This window comes from Zootoca vivipara, chromosome 9 (genome assembly GCF_963506605.1).
Source record: "Zootoca vivipara chromosome 9, rZooViv1.1, whole genome shotgun sequence".
Lineage (NCBI taxonomy): Eukaryota > Metazoa > Chordata > Lepidosauria > Squamata > Lacertidae > Zootoca > Zootoca vivipara.
Window position 1 is genome coordinate 35530762 of NC_083284.1, and position 18507 is coordinate 35549268.

At 43.1% G+C, this 18507-nt stretch overlaps 1 protein-coding gene across 1 annotated transcript in view; it reads right to left on the bottom strand.

Moving 5' to 3' along the window:
* CLGN (calmegin) overlaps positions 1-18507 on the bottom strand; it is a 34640-nt gene that overhangs the window by 933 nt on the left and 15200 nt on the right. Inside the window, exons 6-14 of the mRNA XM_035112363.2 lie at positions 18252-18333; positions 14625-14817; positions 13148-13337; positions 12624-12737; positions 11042-11198; positions 10421-10636; positions 7390-7509; positions 7060-7189; positions 5332-5444 (exon numbers count right to left, since the gene is read on the bottom strand). Of these exons, the coding sequence (XP_034968254.1) occupies positions 5332-5444; positions 7060-7189; positions 7390-7509; positions 10421-10636; positions 11042-11198; positions 12624-12737; positions 13148-13337; positions 14625-14817; positions 18252-18333 (1315 nt within the window). The remainder of the gene's footprint in view (positions 1-5331; positions 5445-7059; positions 7190-7389; positions 7510-10420; positions 10637-11041; positions 11199-12623; positions 12738-13147; positions 13338-14624; positions 14818-18251; positions 18334-18507) is intronic.

Sequence of the window (18507 nt, forward strand, 5' to 3'; positions counted from 1 at the left end):
TTCTCTACCCAAACAATGTTTAAACTGTTGAATCCACTGGAGTTAAGCACAATTAATCTGACTGATTTCAGTGGCTTAAGGGAACTTAATTTTGTTCCAATTCAGGCCCATGTTTGCTTCTCAAAGTACTCAGTTTTTAGCTTTAATGTTTGTTCTTTCTTAACATAATAAAATGGGAATACGAACACTTGACTTTATGGATGCAGTTTCTCTTACAACTTAACACCTATATTCCCGAACCTCAGTTTCTTGAAATCAACCAGATTTTTTTTTGGGGGGGGGGGGGAGTTGAAGCTTGCCTCCCAAACGCAATACTATGTATCTGCATGAAAACTGTTATGTACTGAGCTGAATCCTAGAACAATAGGATTCAGAATCAGCGGGAGCTACCCAATCCAACTCCAGGTGGAAGTGAATCCGCAACCTGATTGGCCTGCTGGAGCAGCCAATCAGGCGGCTGGCAGAAGTGAATCTGCTACCTGATTGGCCTGTAGGAACAGCCAATCAGGCTGCAGGCAGAAGTCAATCCACAATATAATTGGCCCACAGGTGTAGCCCTGAAGTAGCCAATCACGCAAGGCCCATTGTGTAAATAATGTATATAAGCAGATGGTTTTGGGAAAAGAGCCATTCGTCTTCTCTTCTCCTCCTTGATGACTATGAGCTGAATAAAGAGCATGAAATTCACTCTTGACTCCGAGTATATTTCACTGGCGACGAGGATGGGATCCTGCTGAGCTGACCGCCACCACGCACTGCACCGCAGCACCGCCACCTGCTGCACCGCTGCATCGCACCGTGCATCCAGGCTTCAGCTCCAGGACCCAAGGAACCCAGAATGGCAACCGACAGCAGCTTCTCGCCATTCAAACCAGCATCAGGAGACTGGGAAGGGTACGCCGCCCGTTTCAACTTCCTCCTGCAAGCGAAAGAAGTCACCAACGATGCCATGAAGAGGGCGACATTCTTCAGCGTCTGTGGAGAGGAGACGTTTGAAATCGCCCGGGCTCTCCTTGCACCTAGAGATGTCGCTACCGTCTCTTACAAAACAATAATGGAACGGCTGAAGGAGCACTTCTCACCACAGCCCTCGGTGGTAGCTTGCCGAAATGCCTTCTACGCAAAGCGGCAAGCCCCGGGGGAATCCATAACTGGGTTTGTGACCTCCCTCCGCCAAGCCGCCCGGTTATGCAACTTCTCAGAGTTGGAGAACATGCTTCGTGACCGCCTCGTCGGTGGCCTGAGGGACGAGATGTTGCAACGACGCCTCTACGCCAAAAAAGACCTCACGTTCCAGATTGCTCTGGAGGAAGCCCTGGCAACCGAAGCCGCCGAGAGGTCAACGCAAGAGGCACGACCAGCCCCGCCATCCCAACCGAGGGTCTACCACGAAGACCTCACCGACGAATCAGAATCTGACAGGGAGGAAGTACACCGAGTACAGCGGCGCACTCAAGCAGCACACACACCACAGCAGCCTCGACGAGAAGGAGGGAACTGTGCAAGCTGCGGGGAGAACCACGAGAGGAGGACCTGTCGTTTCCGCAACGCAGAGTGCAGGCAGTGCAGAAAATTGGGACACATCGCCCGGGTGTGTCGGGCTCGACTCACCCGTCGACAAGCATCAGATGACCGACCCAGGAGCCCCAGGTCACACGGCACCATGCACCAAGGCAACTCGACGGAGATCACGGACTACCAGGTATTCCAGTTGCCCCATCCCAGCACAGAGAAAATTTATATAGAGGTACAGATAGAGGGAGCCCCATGCCGCATGGAGCTGGACACGGGTTCAACTCTATCCATAATCTCGGCCCGAACATTAAGGGAACTGTGCCCTAATGGGGGTCCCAAACTAAGGCCGGCCCCATTCACCCTCCGGGACTTCCAGAAACGTAAGGTCCCTACAATGGGGGTGGGGACCTTCAGGGTGCAATATCGAGGGCGAAAGCAACAATTGGACTTGCTGGTAGTTAAGGGCCCCTACGTTAGCTTACTGGGACTGGCATGGTTTGGACCTCTGGGGCTAGCCGTTACCGGGGTGAACCGCACTAGCATACAAGTGGACGTGGACGCCATATGCAAAGAGTTTCCAGGGGTTTTCGATGGGGCATTGGGACGATATACAGGACCCCCCATTGCCCTACAGCTAGACCCCGCTGTACGACCCATCAGGCACAAGGCCCGCCGGGTCCCGTTCGCCCTGAAACCCCGCATAGACGAGGAATTGGACCGGCTCGTGGAGCAAGGAGTGCTGGAGCCGGTGCCCAACGCCCCCTGGGAAACTCCAATTGTCACACCCGTCAAGCCTAACGGTTCGGTCCGCATCTGTGCAGACTACAAATGCACCATAAACAAGGCTCTCACGGCCCATGCATACCCAGTGCCAGTGGTCAGCCATGTCCTCGCCACCCTGGCTGGGTCAAAAATCTTTGGCAAACTGGACTTGGCCCAAGCGTATCAACAGTTGCCTGTGGACGAAGCCACAGCAGAGGCTCAGACGATTGTGACGCACAGAGGGGCATTTAGAGTAAAGCGGCTGCAATTTGGCGTTAGCGTGGCACCAGGCATATTCCAGAATCTAATGGACTCTCTCCTTAAAGGGATTCCTGGCGTCACCCCCTTCTTCGATGATGTACTGATCGCCGGGCCCACACCAGAGGAATTTGAGGACCGCCTCCGCTCCGTCCTGCACCGTTTCCAGACGGCGGGCCTCAAGGTGAAGCGGGAAAAGTGTTTACTGGGAGTGCCGCAGGTGGACTTTCTGGGATTTAAGGTGGACGCAGAAGGGGTCCATCCAACCGGTGACAAGGTACGGGCCATTTGTGAGGCCCCAGCGCCCAAGAGCAAGCCCGAACTTCAGTCATTCTTGGGACTATTGAACTTTTACCATGCCTTCCTTCCCCATAAGGCAGCGGTAGCGGAGCCCCTACACAGACTCCTAGATAAAAGGGCCCCTTGGGTGTGGGGCCAGCGACAAAGGGCCGCATTCCAGGCAGTCAAGGACTTGCTCGTCTCGAACTCGGTCTTGGCACACTTCGACGAGAGGCTGCCAGTGGTGCTGGCATGCGACGCCTCTCCCTATGGCATCGGCGCTGTCCTGGGACACCAACTCCCGGATGGAAGAGAGGTGCCAGTGGCATACTTCTCCCAGACGCTTGCTGCAGCCGAACGAAACTACTCACAGATTGACAAGGAGGGTCTGGCAATCGTGAAGGGCGTAAAAAAATTCCATGATTTCTTGTACGGGCGGCCCTTTACCATAGTGACTGACCACAAGCCGTTGCTTGGCCTGTTTGCCCCCGAGAAGCAGACCCCCCAAGTGTTGTCTCCACGTGTCCTCAGGTGGTCAATTTTCCTTGCCGGCTACCAGTATGCACTAATCCACCGCCCTGGGAAGGCGATGGGCCACGCAGACGCCCTCAGCAGGCTACCACTACCAGAAACAGGCCCCGACCCAGCGCCTGCGCAAGAGGTTATGACCCTGGAGCTGCTTCCCGACCGACCCATTCAGGCACAAGAAGTTGCGCGCCATTCCACAAAAGATAGGGTCATCTCCCGGGTCCTGGACTGGGTGTGGCGAGGATGGCCCAGCAGCAGCCCCGGGCCAGAATTCGCTGGCTACACAAACTGCAAACATGAACTGTCGGCCCACAAGGGGTGCCTGTTATGGGGAAGCAGGGTTGTTGTTCCCCAGCCCCTCCGCAAAAGGGTCCTCACAGCCCTACACGAGACACACCCAGGGGTAGTGAGGATGAAGGCCCTTGCCAGGAGTTATGTGTGGTGGCCGGGGATTGACAGAGAGAGGCAGGCCCAGCATGGGTACCCGCCACAGTCACCAAGGTGACTGGTCCCGTGTCGTACGAGGTACTAACGGAAGGGGGGCAATGTTGGCGCCGCCACTGCGACCAGCTACGGCGACGATTCCCAGGAGGAACCCGGGAGGAGAGCGGGACAGAGGGGTCCCAAGGGGACAGAAGGGCAGTGAGGCCTGTAGAGCGAGAGGGGTGGGCAGGGGAAGCAGAAGCAGTAGGCACAGAGGGGCGCCCCGAGGCTGGAAGGACACCGGAACCAGAGCCACAACCTAGTGGTTCAGTGGCGCCAGACCAGACAGCCCCGGCACAGCCAGCAGCCTCGGAACACGAGCCAGAACCAGAACCCCTGACCAAGGAACACCCCAGGCCACAACGCACACGGAGGCGGCCAGCAGACCTTGAGGACTACGAATGCAACTTCCTGGGCAGGACTGGAACTTAGAGGGGAGGGGTGTTATGTACTGAGCTGAATCCTAGAACAATAGGATTCAGAATCAGCGGGAGCTACCCAATCCAACTCCAGGTGGAAGTGAATCCGCAACCTGATTGGCCTGCTGGAGCAGCCAATCAGGCGGCTGGCAGAAGTGAATCTGCTACCTGATTGGCCTGTAGGAACAGCCAATCAGGCTGCAGGCAGAAGTCAATCCACAATATAATTGGCCCACAGGTGTAGCCCTGAAGTAGCCAATCACGCAAGGCCCATTGTGTAAATAATGTATATAAGCAGATGGTTTTGGGAAAAGAGCCATTCGTCTTCTCTTCTCCTCCTTGATGACTATGAGCTGAATAAAGAGCATGAAATTCACTCTTGACTCCGAGTATATTTCAAAAACCTTTCCAAATTGATTTATCTGCTGAGGAGTTCCCACATGACTATCCTAGAATGCTTGCACACAAATGTCTTGTGAGGCTAGCTATGGATGCTGGAGTTCATGTTTGAAGCCACTGCCTCAACCCAATTTCAGACCTGATAGAATATGCCATATAGAGATGGTGACCTCCAAATAAGATCAATAGCAACCCGCTTGTATTAAAAAGAAAATTCAAAATTACCAGACTATGACAATTACACAAATACCCAGCAAAACAATTTAGGATGCCTTAAATATAAGGGGAAATATTTGAATTTCAGCACTGAAGTGACAATTAAGATCTCACAAGCCAGAACAATTCTATATTCCACTGTATTATTGTTTTATGTTTATTTCAACAATTTATATACTGCATAACACAGTTTTTTTAAAAAAAAACAATTAAAATTATCAATGAAATCAGAAAAGTCTAATTTAAATGCCTGCTTAAATAAATTCAAAGTCTTCACCTAGTGCCTGAAGTTCAACATGGAAGGGGCTTGTGATCTCAGTTGGGAAGGAGTTCCACAGGATTGGAAATATAATGCCCTGTATTAGTACCATGGGGGAAAGTTGCCATTATACCCCATGTTTTGACACAGCTGCAACATTTCACATTCCTATGGAATAATCTTTGTATGTTATCTCATTCTTGGAAAGCTCACCTCATCTTCTTCAGAGCCAGATTTATTTGATTTATTAACTTCTTCCTCCTGACTTCCTTCACCACCTTCATTTTCTTCCTCATAATCTTCTTCATCTTCACCACCTTCATATTCTAAGACACAAGTCGGTTATTCAGTTTAGCTCTCTAAAGGCTAAAATACAGCACTGGCACAGAAGAGCATACTGGCTGGATAAACCCTTAACAATAAGAAGAAACCACAGTGCCTGTGTTGGTGAAGCATGTCAACAATGCAGCTGCACAGTGCTGCAAATTGTGTATCCATAATAGAATAGATCATGTGAATTCTTAACAAGCACCTAAGTATCTCTCTCATTTTCATGAAGACATAGGAAAAATGTTGAGTTTAAATTACAATGCATTTTCAAAATGTTATTGCGTAACATTCTGAATTAACAGAATAATAACAGTAACATTCAGAAAAGCCTACAAACACCTTTCCAGCACCATCCAATATTAGTAGCATATATTCAGAGCACACCCATACCCACTGAAATAGACATTGATTTCAATGGGTCTACTCTGAGTATGACTGAGGTCGAATATCACCCTTTAGTAAACATTTAAGGATAAATCTTTGTATTGTTGTGGGTTGAAAATACTCCAGTTGTCTCAAGTTGTTCTTGCCGAAATGTCTTACTATTTCTATCCATCACCATTTCCACCTATAGCAAGTAGATAAAATGTTTTTAATCATAATTTAATGCAGTGAAAGGAAAAGAGTATCTCCAAAATATGTAGAAGTTCAACATCTCAGTTTCTTTATACAAGATGCTAGAAATTCCAGCATAAAACTTACAAAGTGATCCAATCATTAAAAGGGAGACAGAAGACAGACCAAATAATCTGTATTCTCCTCCAAGAGTTCCACTTCATGTTCCCAACACCATGATCTGTGCACTCACAATTCCATTCCAAAACACAATTGCAAAGAGGTCACAGGAAAGCAAGCAAAGAATATTTGAGGTTCTGCTTCAGCAGCAGGGTTTCCTTTGCTTAGAACCAGGGGTAGGTACCTGTGATTCACTGCAAAGCCCTTGGTGGAAAAACTCCATTAGTGTCTTAGATGTTGGGAAATATTTAGTCACTAAGATGAAAATCAACATTTATTTTTTACGATTCTAAAGTTGGTTGTATTAGGCATTTCTCAAAATGGCACGGCCAATGTTCAGGAATGATGGGAGCAGCAGTCCAGCAACACCTGGCTGACTGGCAATTCCCTACCCCAATGTAGTTGTTAAGACATATGCTTTAGCTGACCAATTTAAATATTGTTATGACAAATTGCTATTAAGAGAACAAGCTATCATTCTGCAATTCATAAGTAAGTCCAAAATAGCGGCACCCAAATTATTCAGAACTAGGATCTTTGATAAGCCAAAAAAAAAAAAAAATCAAACAAAGAGCTAAATTATTCCCAAATATGAAAATTAATTGTGTCATATGATTAGGGAGAAAAAACACAGAATATTCAATTCCAAGAGTCTGGAATGCAGGAAGAACTAAGAAAGCAGTTAGCTACAAGATACAACTACACAATTATGATCCTGCTGAAACAAAAATACACTTATCTTGAGTGCTGTAATGTAAAGAATTCAGGCAGCAAAACAAAGTGCTATGAACTGCATTGTTTTTGTTTTTTCATTTAGCTACCATTTTTCAGGATTGATCACTAGTTTTTTAAATAGGTATGGCTAAAATCCCTTACCATCTTCACCACCATTTTCATTTGGTTTCTCTAAGTCTTCATCTTTCCTTTGTACCTCTTGTTCTAGTCCTCCTTTTGTAAGTGGCTTGGCTGTATCAGTTTTTTTGTAGTCCATATCTTCATCTATTTTCTAAAATAGAAGAAAAATCATGCAGAAAAAGCTGATAGCCCCCTTTTTTTTAACACCCATCCACCATTGAGGCACATCTGCCAACGTTTCTTCATCTTCCCTCTCACCCCAATGGATTTTTTGAGTGAAAAAATATTTGGATAGAAAGCACATTAAGTATAATGCAAAAAATGAGGATATCAGATTAGTTTCTCCTGTACCTTGGATGGCCAGCAGAATAGTACACCCAATCCTATAGGTAGTGCTAATGTCAAGATGTAAATAATCCAAAGCCATGGACGTTCTTCTGCAGCAGTCACCAGCTGACTAAACATACCAGGCTGGATGGAAGAAAAGAAAACACATATTACAGAGCTTGCCAAGTCTTGTCATAAGGTATTTTTACTTAACAGCATGAAGGAAACAGCAACAAAGGAAGGAAACTAACAGGTGAGGGAACATACGAGAAAAGAAGCTGCTCAGGGCCCTGAAGATCTGCAAACAGCCTTGAGTAACTACACTGCACTAAGCCTTAGCTGGAAGTAGCCAAACTGAATGTCATGTGACTGCCATAAAGCATACCCGCAAACACAGTCAAGGGAGCTAACAGAGGGAACACCACATAAGGCAGATAATAGAGCATGTGAGCAGGTTTCTAGCATGGGTATCTTCAAAGTTCTATCATGTACTTTTATTAAGTTATTGGGGTTTTTTTTTTACATTTCTCATACAAACAGTAAATTAAACCACAAAATATTCACAACCATTAAGTGTTAAGCTATGACCTTATGACTCGACTTTTGAAAATTAGAGTTTTAGGGCTTTCTTTTCTATTTCTGACCCTACCAAAATCTGCTATTATTGTTGAAAAGACCCCTTTAAAGTTCTGGCTGGAAATAGAAATAATAGCTGACTGCAAAATTACTTTAGTTTAACTGGGGGGGTGTTTTATTGATATTGTTCTTAAAATGTGGCCTGTCACAAACATTGTAGTATATTACCATAAGATAAAAAAGAAAAAAATCCCAAATGCCTATATTGTCAGGGATGGGGAACCCATGACCCTCCATATTTTGGGACTGCAACTCCCATCATTCCTGACCACTGCCCATTCTTGTTGGAGTTGATTGGAATAGAGTCCAACAACATGGGGGGCATAGTCCTCTCTTGCCTGAAATCAGAGTTGCAAGTTTGCATTATGAGTGTCATAATGCAACTGGCAACTGTGAAAGTGGAAATGAGAAACAGGTTTTAGGACTTAGATTTGGTGGACAGAGTGCCTGAAGAACTATGGATGAAGGCTCGTAACATTATACAGGAGGCAGCAATGAAAACCATCCCAATGAAAAGGAAATGCAAGAAAGCAAAGTCCAATGAGGTCTTACAAATAGCGGGAGAGAGAAGGCAAGCAAAATGCGAGGGAGATAGTGAAAGATACAGGAAATTGAATGCAGACTTCCAAAAAATAGCAAGGAGAGACAAGAGGGCCTTCTTAAACGAGCAATGCAAAGAAATAGAGGAAAACAACAGAATGGGAAAAACCAGATATCTGTTCAAGAAAATTGGAGATATGAAAGGAACATTTTGTACAAAGATTACCATAATAAAGGACAAAAGTGGAAAGGACCTAACAGAAGCAGACATCAAGAAGAGGTGGCAAGAATACACAGAGGAATTATATGATATGGAAAGATATGGATATCTCGTACACCCCGGGTAGTGTGGTTGCCGACCTTGAGCCAGACATCCTGGAGAGTGAAGTCAAATGGGCCCTAGAAAGCACTGCTAATAACAAGGTCAGTGGAAGTGTTGATATTCCAGCTGAACTATTTAAAATTATAAAAGATGATGCTGTTAAGGTGCTACACTCAATATGCCAGCAAGTTTGGAAAACTCAGCAGTGGCCAGAGGATTGGAGAAGATCAGTCTACATCCCAATCCCAAAGAAGGGCAATGCCAAAGAATGCTTCAACTACCGCACAATTGCACTCATTTCACACGCTAGCAAGGTTATGCTTAAAATTCTACAAGGCAGGCTTAAGCAGTATGTGGACCGAGAACTCCCAGAAGTGCAAGCTGGATTTCGAAGGGGCAGAGGAACCAGAGACCAAATTGCAAACATGCGCTGGATTATGGAGAAAGCTAGAGAGTTCCAGAAAAACATCTACTTCTGCTTCATTGACTACGCAAAAGCATTTGACTGTGTCGACCACAGCAAACTATGGCAAGCTCTTAAAGAAATGGGTGTCCCTGATCACCTCATCTGTCTCCTGAGAAATCTCTATGTGAGACTAGAGATGTAAAATTTCCAGAAGTTTTGAAGCTCGGGGAAAAACGTAGACAGCATCTTAAAAAGCAGAGATATCACCTTGCCAACAAAGGTCCGTATAGTTAAAGCTATGGCTTTCCCAGTAGTGATGTATGGAAGTGAGAGCTGGACCATAAAGAAGGCTGATCGCCGAAGAATTGATGCTTTTGAATTATGGTGCTGGAGGAGACTCTTGAGAGTCCCATGGACTGCAAGAAGATCAAACCTATCCATTCTGAAGGAAATCAGCCCTGAGTGCTCACTGGAAGGACAGATCGTGAAGCTGAGGCTCCAATATTTTGGCCACCTCATGAGAAGAGAAGACTCCCTGGAAAAGACCCTGATGTTGGGAAAGATGGAGGGCACAAGGAGAAGGCCACGACAGAGGACGAGATGGTTGGACAGTGTTTTCAAAGCTACCAACATGAGTCTGACCAAACTGCGGGAGGCAGTGGGAGACAGGAGGGCCTGGCGTGCTCTGGTCCATGGGGTCACGAAGAGGTATAACCATACAAGAAGTAGTATAACCATACAATATGCTCTTGGAAGTGATACAATGACATGGAATGATTATATAAACAACATGGTAGTGTTTTCCCTACTCTATTTGGGTAAGTTGCTGGGGACAGAATGGACACCAATTATTTGGGAATTTCATTTCCCTTTACTTTCAATAGGAGTGAATTGGACCACTAATACTATAATAAGTTAAATATAATTTAACGAATTGAGAAGAAGGTAAAGAGATGAAACACCCTGGGACAACTGAACCAATAACCGTTAATAATTTCATTGCGTATGAGGTTATTCTGGTTTGTTAAAAATATTTACAAGTATTTCAAACACCTTCAGGTTCACAACAATCCTAATATAGGAAGGTTAAGACAAAAAGCGTTTTTGCAACATTATGTATTTGGGCACAACAAAATATAGTAAATTCTTACTTCATTAGCACTTGCAACCAATTTTTTAAAGCCCCATCCATCTGCTGCCCATCGATCAGCAACTTCCTTTTCTGAACAGATGATGAAGTTATCAAAGTAAATATCAGATGTCATAGACCAAAGCTCTAAGCCAACAGCACCAACAGGAGTCATATGAAAAGGATGAGAATCTTCAAAATAATCAGGATTAGGGATTTTTTGTGGACTCCATATTCCCTGTAAGAAATACAATAAAAACATGCCACATTAAAATAGACATTTAATATTAAATAGGCCAGCAAGGCAGGTTGATTCAGTTCTAAAAGTAATTGAAATTTCTTAAATATACCACATCTGTTAAAAACAGGTAACCCAATTAAAAGATTGTGGTCTTCTAAGAGCATAGAGCACTTTCACAGCATGCTTGCTTCCACTGCCATTGGCCATTTGAGTCATTGGACTTTAGTTTACAGTTTAAGGAAAGTATTTCCAGCATCTCTTAAAAAAACAACCCTGTTAAGTCTGATTAATGGAAAGAGAAAAAACTAAACCCTATTTATACTTATCCAGCAAAAATCAGTAAGATGAAAAGAAAGATTTTATTAACACACATGTCATTCTGAAGTACCGAATAATTATTACCTGATAATTTGGATTCTCTATCATAGGTGGTTTCCATTTTCCTTTATAATTTGGATTGCTCATCATGGGGCGTACCCATGTTCCACAGCCTGGTGCAGTCTCACACTTTGGATTAGGAATCTGTGGAGCTTCCCATTCACCATCCATCTCTTCATCCCTGTACAAATGATCAACACGTCTGTTCAAACTCCTCCTGTAAATTAGTGTATTTTATTCCTATCACCAAACTACTTCTAGTAGCTTAGAAGAAAAAGCATCTCCTATATTTCAACATAACATTCTTTGAAAAATGTGGCTACAGAATAGCAAAACAATCTCTTATATTTTCAGATAGCTTGAAATGTGGTTCCAAGTATAGTGCCAAAGAATATGTGCTCCTTTCTTGTGGATCTACATCTTGCACCAGTCTAGGTCCTGAAAAATCAAATGTCATTTTGTAACTGCCAAAAGCTTCAGCTTTTAAGACACTCATCAACACATTTATTAACCTCCCCAGTTACATATGGAGGGTAGGACCCAAGCCAATGGATTACAGTTACAAGAAAGGAAATTCCAATTAAACATCAGAATGAAAGTTCTGATGGTAAGAGCTGTTCAACAGTGGAAACAGGTGAAATCTATACCTAGTCCCAGATTATCTGTCTGAGAAAAAACTGTGGTCCATGTGAAAATAAGTGACAGTAAGAGCTGTCTGAGAGTGGAACAGATTGCCAAGAGAGGTGAAGATTTTTAAGAAGAGGTTGGATGGCTATCTGTCACAGATGTTTTAGTTGAGATTCCTGGGGGTGGACTAGATGGCCCTCAGGGTCCCTTCCAACTCTACAATTCTATGGCTTCTGAACACTCAAACCAGATGTTGCAAACATACTTTTGAGATCCAGGCCTTGAAGTTGCAGACTAGAATTAGCCTCTAATTAGCACACAATCTAGTGAAATAGCACACACTGGTTAGGGCAGGGGTCAGCAACCTTTTTCAGCTGTGTGCCGGTCCACCGTCCCTCAGACCATGTGGTGGGCCGGACTACATTTTTTTTGGGGGGGGATGAACAAATTCCTATGCCCCACAAATAATCCAGAGATGCATTTTAAATAAAAGCACACATTCTACTCATGTAAAAACACCAGGCAGGCCCCACAAATAATCCAGAGATGCATTTTAAATAAAAGGACACATTCTACTCATGTAAAAACACACTGATTCCCGGACCATCTGCGGGCCGGATTGAGAAAGTGATTGGGCCGCACCCGGGCCTTACGTTGCCTACCCCTGGGTTAGGGGACAACTGTTTGATGTATCATTGATGTATCAATGATGTATCAATATTAACATTTTAACACATTCACTATTTAAAAAATTCTATCCCACATTCGTTTAGTCTTCAAGTCAGCTTACATATTATAATTCAATTGTGAAAATATAAAAACAGTGCAAAGATATAAAATATGACTACTCCATAAACCAAAGTACAGGAGAACAAAACAGCTAATCAAGTCATGAATAAGAATATCTAGACCTGTCAGTCTAATTTGCTACAGAAATCAGAGCCTGTCTAAAGTTTTGCCACAGGCAGAGAAATCTTACCAATCTTCTGGTTTTTCTGCATTAGGATCTGGAATGTATTCTGGTTCATCATCAAGCCAACCTTCAGGTTTAACAGCATCATGATCTTCTATTTTGGGAGGCTCATCTTCATTCCTTTAAAGTACAGACCAACTTTACCGGGAGATGGACAAAATACAGTATGATAGATAAAGCCTAGTAAAGTCCTTCCCAAGCATGAACTAAAGGGTACATTATTTCAGAGACAAAACCTGTCTATGCTTTTGAAAACTTCAAAATAAAAAGGTACCATAGTTAGGTGCAAAGTGACAAAACTAATTCATATTTACAATACAGAAATATTTTGGAGGTTTCCCTTCTACTTTATGAATAAAGAATCATAAAGAATTAGTATTAGCATTAGTATTAGAATTAGTATTTCAGCTACAAACTTAGCAGCTCAAATATCAGTTATATAAAGTCAAAATCAAATCCAAGAAAATTTGCATACCATATACTTGGTAATAGGAGGGAAAGGGCAAAAGAACAGTGTAGGTTTTCTTTACCAGTCATCTGGCTTGACAGCCTCAGGATCAGGAATTTTAGCCCTCTCATCCCAGTCCTCAGGCTTCTTATCATTGGGATCTTCTATTTCTTTTGGGGGATTCACAGGTGGAACCATATCCTCCAGGAGATTTCCCTTGCCAACCACTGCCTGGTCAATTAGCACTTCAAAAGTGTCATCAGGTTTCAACACTAAAATATAATAAAATACACATATAATGAAGGTAACATCTGGAGAACCACATGTTTCTCATCTGTGTACTGCTGGAACCTCTCACAAAATGAACTTCATTTTAAAAGGATATCAGTCACTCTAAACCGTCATCGTATTTGAAGTGAACAACATAGAGAGTTCTTCTGATGTTTTAATATAGGATATAGCTAAAAGTTTTTTCCCAAAAGTAGATGTGAGACTGACTGGAATAGAAGAACTGGAGAAAATGGGATGGCTGTGTGAAGGTAAGCAGTAGGCAGGATTCAATATGCCATGCCTAAATGCCCCTTTTGCTCTTTATGTTGGGAATAGGGGAATGGCACATACGGAGTCTCAAAAAAAAAAATGCACCATGCCAGCCACCATTTCTACAGGGCAGTTTTGCATGGAGCAGCACCGTGTGTTGGAGAGGACACAGCTTTTATAACGCATGCACAGGAATTAATGTTACAAAAAGTCACCATACCACAATTATGCCATTGACAGCTTGAACGTACATACAAGTACCATAGCTGAACTGGTTTCGCCTATTTAACATGCAGTAATTCTGGCAACTTAGTAGCCTTAACTGCCACTCGGATTACTGCTTGTATGCATTTGCTTCATGCTTCTTTTCCAAACCCTACGGAAGTACAAACTAGTTACAGGACATAGCCATGCAGCTTAATTGTGGGAGAAGGCTAAAGCCTTCTGTATAATTGGGTAAGAAGTTGATTCATTCTAAAAGAAAATGAATGTGTTGGACCCTAGAACATGCAGGATTTCCTTTGTGGTTGATACCTTGATGCAAGTTTAACAAGAGCATTTTTGGTTGTTTGTGAATCTCATTTACAAGTCTGTAATAGGCACTTAATTGATAAGATATGACAGTTCAACTGATTAATGTCCTATCCAGACTTAAAAATAATTTTTACATGGTTAGAGTAAGTTATCAATCCTGCTTTAATAGCAGAATAAACCTCACTGCTTTCATGACTAAACAAAACTACTGTTAGTAGAATGGTTTTAGAAATATCTTCCAGTTTCAGCGGTTAGAAATGATGCAAAGAAGTTATAGAAGTTCCCTGATTTGAACTGCTACAAGACCAGTTCCATTTATTATCCAAATCTGCCCCAGTATGCCATGTGACACCCCCTACTTACACCATATGGGGTTCCCAGAAATGACAGCTTAAAAGCATCTTTAAAATATGGATATACCTAACTGGCATTGTAAAATGTTTTCAGTTCTTATTTTTCTAAACAACTTAAAATTTTAAGAATACCAAGAGTATATAGATGAGTCTTCCTGTCCATGAAGATTTTTTTCAAGTCTACATCAGGGCGTTTAGCATGTTTTTCTTCATAGTCTCCAGTTTTAGGATGTTTATGTCTGAAGATAAAATGTAGTTTGTAATCTTCACCACATTTATCTGGCCCAAACATAATTGTGTAAGATGTTCTATCATGGAAGTATTCCTATAGGATGAAAATGAACACTGTTCTTAGTTTATATAGCAAAAAGTTTAGCACTCCATTACTTTGGCACTTGACATGCAGTTTGGTTATTTCCTACTCTGCCATATATTACTACATATGACAAGGAAGAAATACTGCTCTGTTATAAAACATGCCTTAATTCCCTCACAGAACAATATGGAAAAGTATGCACAACCAACCAACTAACCAATATTCAGGATTAGATCAAAAGCACTAAACTGGTTTTAGACTATCCAGCATAAAGACACACCTTGTATCTCTAAGGTCCTTCTGCAGTTTGGTATTTTATTCTTCCTCTAAGTTACCGTCTCTGACAGCAGAGGAAAATAGATGTTTAAATGGCTAATATGTTACACACCTATATGTGTAAATGAGCTCCAAAACCATTTTAAAGTAAAGAGACACATGATTTTGAAAACAGGGTGGAGAAGGGAAGATGTCAAGTTCCATAATTTTGAGCAGGAGAAAATTTAAGCACTCTTCCACCTTTACTCTTTACTTTACTCTAAGGTACACTTTTCCCAAAGCTGCCTCCAATTTAAAATAATGGTATTGAGGCTCAGTTTGTGTACTGTGCATTAGCCTCTGAACTATATCTGTTATATACATGGAAGTAACTTTTCATACCAGAGGTTATTCTGCTTTACTTCTCAGAATTTCATCTTCAGACCTCAGTCCGTTTTCTAGACCTGAATGGTGCCCAGAGACAGGCTGCCATTAATGACAGTGGTCATGCAGTGAGGACAGGAGGAAAACATTCCAGAGGGGGCAGGGGAGATTTGTTTTACTTACTTATTAAACTAGTAAACAGCCTCCTCTGATTTGACTGATAGTATGCCTCAACATCCACTGGAACTTCCAAATATAATTAACACTGCCACTTTAGGTAGCACATTAAAATAATGTCATCTTATTGAAACACCACCACAATATTTATTATTAGTTAGTGATGGAGATGCTGCTTCAATACTTGGGGCACAATCACGCAGACCTTTTTCTATTCCATTCGCTACATAGGAGTTTCCTGCCGTCATCCTCATCCCTTCATCAGCAGCCCTATTGCAAGCAAGGAATTTTGCTGCAGAACTGCTCTAACATACATAAGGAAATAACTGGGTCTGCTCCTAAAGCTTTAGAACTAGCCATCCAAGCAGCAACATTAATACAGCATGAACTCAAACCATTCTGGAACCACAAGTCCTTTGTTTTTTTCACCAAGAAAAGATTTGAATAACCCAAATCTTCACTGGGCTTGCACGATTATAAATAATCAAGACAAACATAAGCTGTGTTGTTTTTTTCATTTAAAAAAGTTTTTATTAAAGACTTTCTTGTGTTACAAAAACAATGAATGTTAATACATGAGTGGTTTTTTGAAAAATACGTTGCTGTATTTTCAATCACTAAACAAATTATTGTCTTCTCTCTCTACTAATGCTGTTCTAGACCAAGATAAGTAGTGGTGGTTAGTGTATGACTGGAGAGATCCAAGTTCAAAACCACACTTAGGGCCCATCTACACTTCTCCCTGTCTTGCCACTTTTCCCCAGGAAGAGATTTTTTGGCAGATTGACATTGTTGTCTCTCAGCCTATCCTAGCTCACACTGTTGTTGCAAGGGAAAAAAATGAGGGAGGTAGAACCAAGTAAGCTGTCTTGAGCTCCTTGGGGGAAAGGCAGTTTAAATGCAGTAAAGTAGCCCAGCGTGTACCTGATTGCCTTTTTTGGTGACAGGCAAGAACCTATTTGTTTTTCCAGGCGTTTTAGAAAGAAGTTTAGAGGATCTTGCTGCTTTTGTACAGTGGCATTTTAAGTTTGCTAAGGGTTCTTTTATATATACAGTGGTACCTCAGGTTATGAACTTAATTCGTTCTGGGGTCTGTTCTTAGTCCAAAACTGTTCTTAACCTGAGGCACGCTTTTGCTAATGGGGCTTCCAACTGCCGCTGCGTGATTTCAGTTCTCATCCTGGGGCAAAGTTCTCAACCCAAGGTACTACTTCCGGGTTAGCAGAGTTTGTAACCCGAAGAGTTTGTAACAAGAGGTACCACAGCACTCAAACAGCAACCCAGAGAAATCCCAACTGGCATTTGTTTTGATTCAGTGGTAAGCAGCGAGTTTTCCTGGTGAAGGCCATGTGACAAAATAATCCCCATGGACATGGACCTGGAAATCCTGGACCTGCACCCAGAAAAAGCAGCACAAAAGGACGTGTAGATGAACCCACAGTCCACATTGTAATTTGTTCTAAGAATAGGGTTGTTGAGCAGTATAAAAATACTGATAGTCAATATTCCAACAAAAGAAATTTATGAAGAGGACCCATCAATAGCCAACCAGGTTAATTCACTGAGTGCACATATATGTGTGAACTACTGAATACAATGGTATCACTAGTTATGAACTTAATTGGTTCCAGAGGTCCGTTTGTAACTGGAAACCGCTCATAGCACGAGGCACACTTTCGCTAATGGCGCCTCCTGCTGCATGCGCGCTGCCGGAGTGCGACTTCCACTCGCATCCCAGGGCAAAGTTCACAACAAGGAGCACCTACTTCCAGGTTAGCAGACCGCGTAACCCGAAGCCTTTGCAAGGGGGACAGTACATAACACGAGGTACCACTGTATTAGGCACATTACTTAAAAAGATTAAAATATACCTAACCTATCCTATATAATAAAGTCCAAGTGTCCCTGCGTCCAGTTGTCCCGTGTGTCCCTGGGTTACTGTGCATGGGCCCCAGGGACACAGGGATTGGACAGCAGAGACTGGACGCACACACGCGCTCTTCCCCCCCCCCCACCTACCATTTCCCTGCGGCTGCCAACCGCCGCTCCTGGCTGGACTGAGCATTGGCGGGGGGGAGCGTGCACGTGTGTGCGTCCAGCAAGGACAGGTCCTGGGGTTCGGAGAAGCGCTGCGCAAGCGCTTCTCCGAACCCCAGGATGTTCTAGCGCCCGTTATTGAACGGGCTGAAATACACTAGTTCTTTATGAGCTGGGTATCTTATACCTTAGGAAATCATAGACATACAATTATATAATTGGAAGGGACCCCGAGGGTCATCTATGTCCAACTCCCTGCAATGCAGGAATCTCAACTAGATCATACATGATAGATGGCCACCCAACTTCTGCTTAAAATCTCCAAGGAAGGAGAGTCCAACACTTCTTGTGGGAGTTTGTTCCACTGTTGAACAGTCACTTGCTGTCTTGCTGTCACTTCTTTTTTTACATGAACAATACTTTTTTCTCAGATAGATCATCTGGGACTAGGTACAGATGTCACCTGTTTCCTTATAAATATTGGGACATAGCCAAGCAACAGCTGGTATAAGAACCCAAAGATTTAGGCACTCTCCTTCCCAACACTGAAACATGTCTGATCATACCTCTCTCTCCCAGTTACTACATACCAGATTCAAGTCATCACTTTTGGAAAGAAGTTTAACATATGCACCACCACAATCAATGCCATCTTGAAAATTCACTTCATACCTGCACAACAGAAACACAAGAATAGTCTTCTGGAGACAAGTACTAATTAAAAGTTCAAAGTTCACTTAGCTACTAGCTTTTAGATACTTCAGCCACTGTGTGCAGAATTCTTAGTTGCTCCTCCCCAGTTGTTCCTATGGCTGAGTAATATTAGTTTTGAAAGTTTAAGAAGCA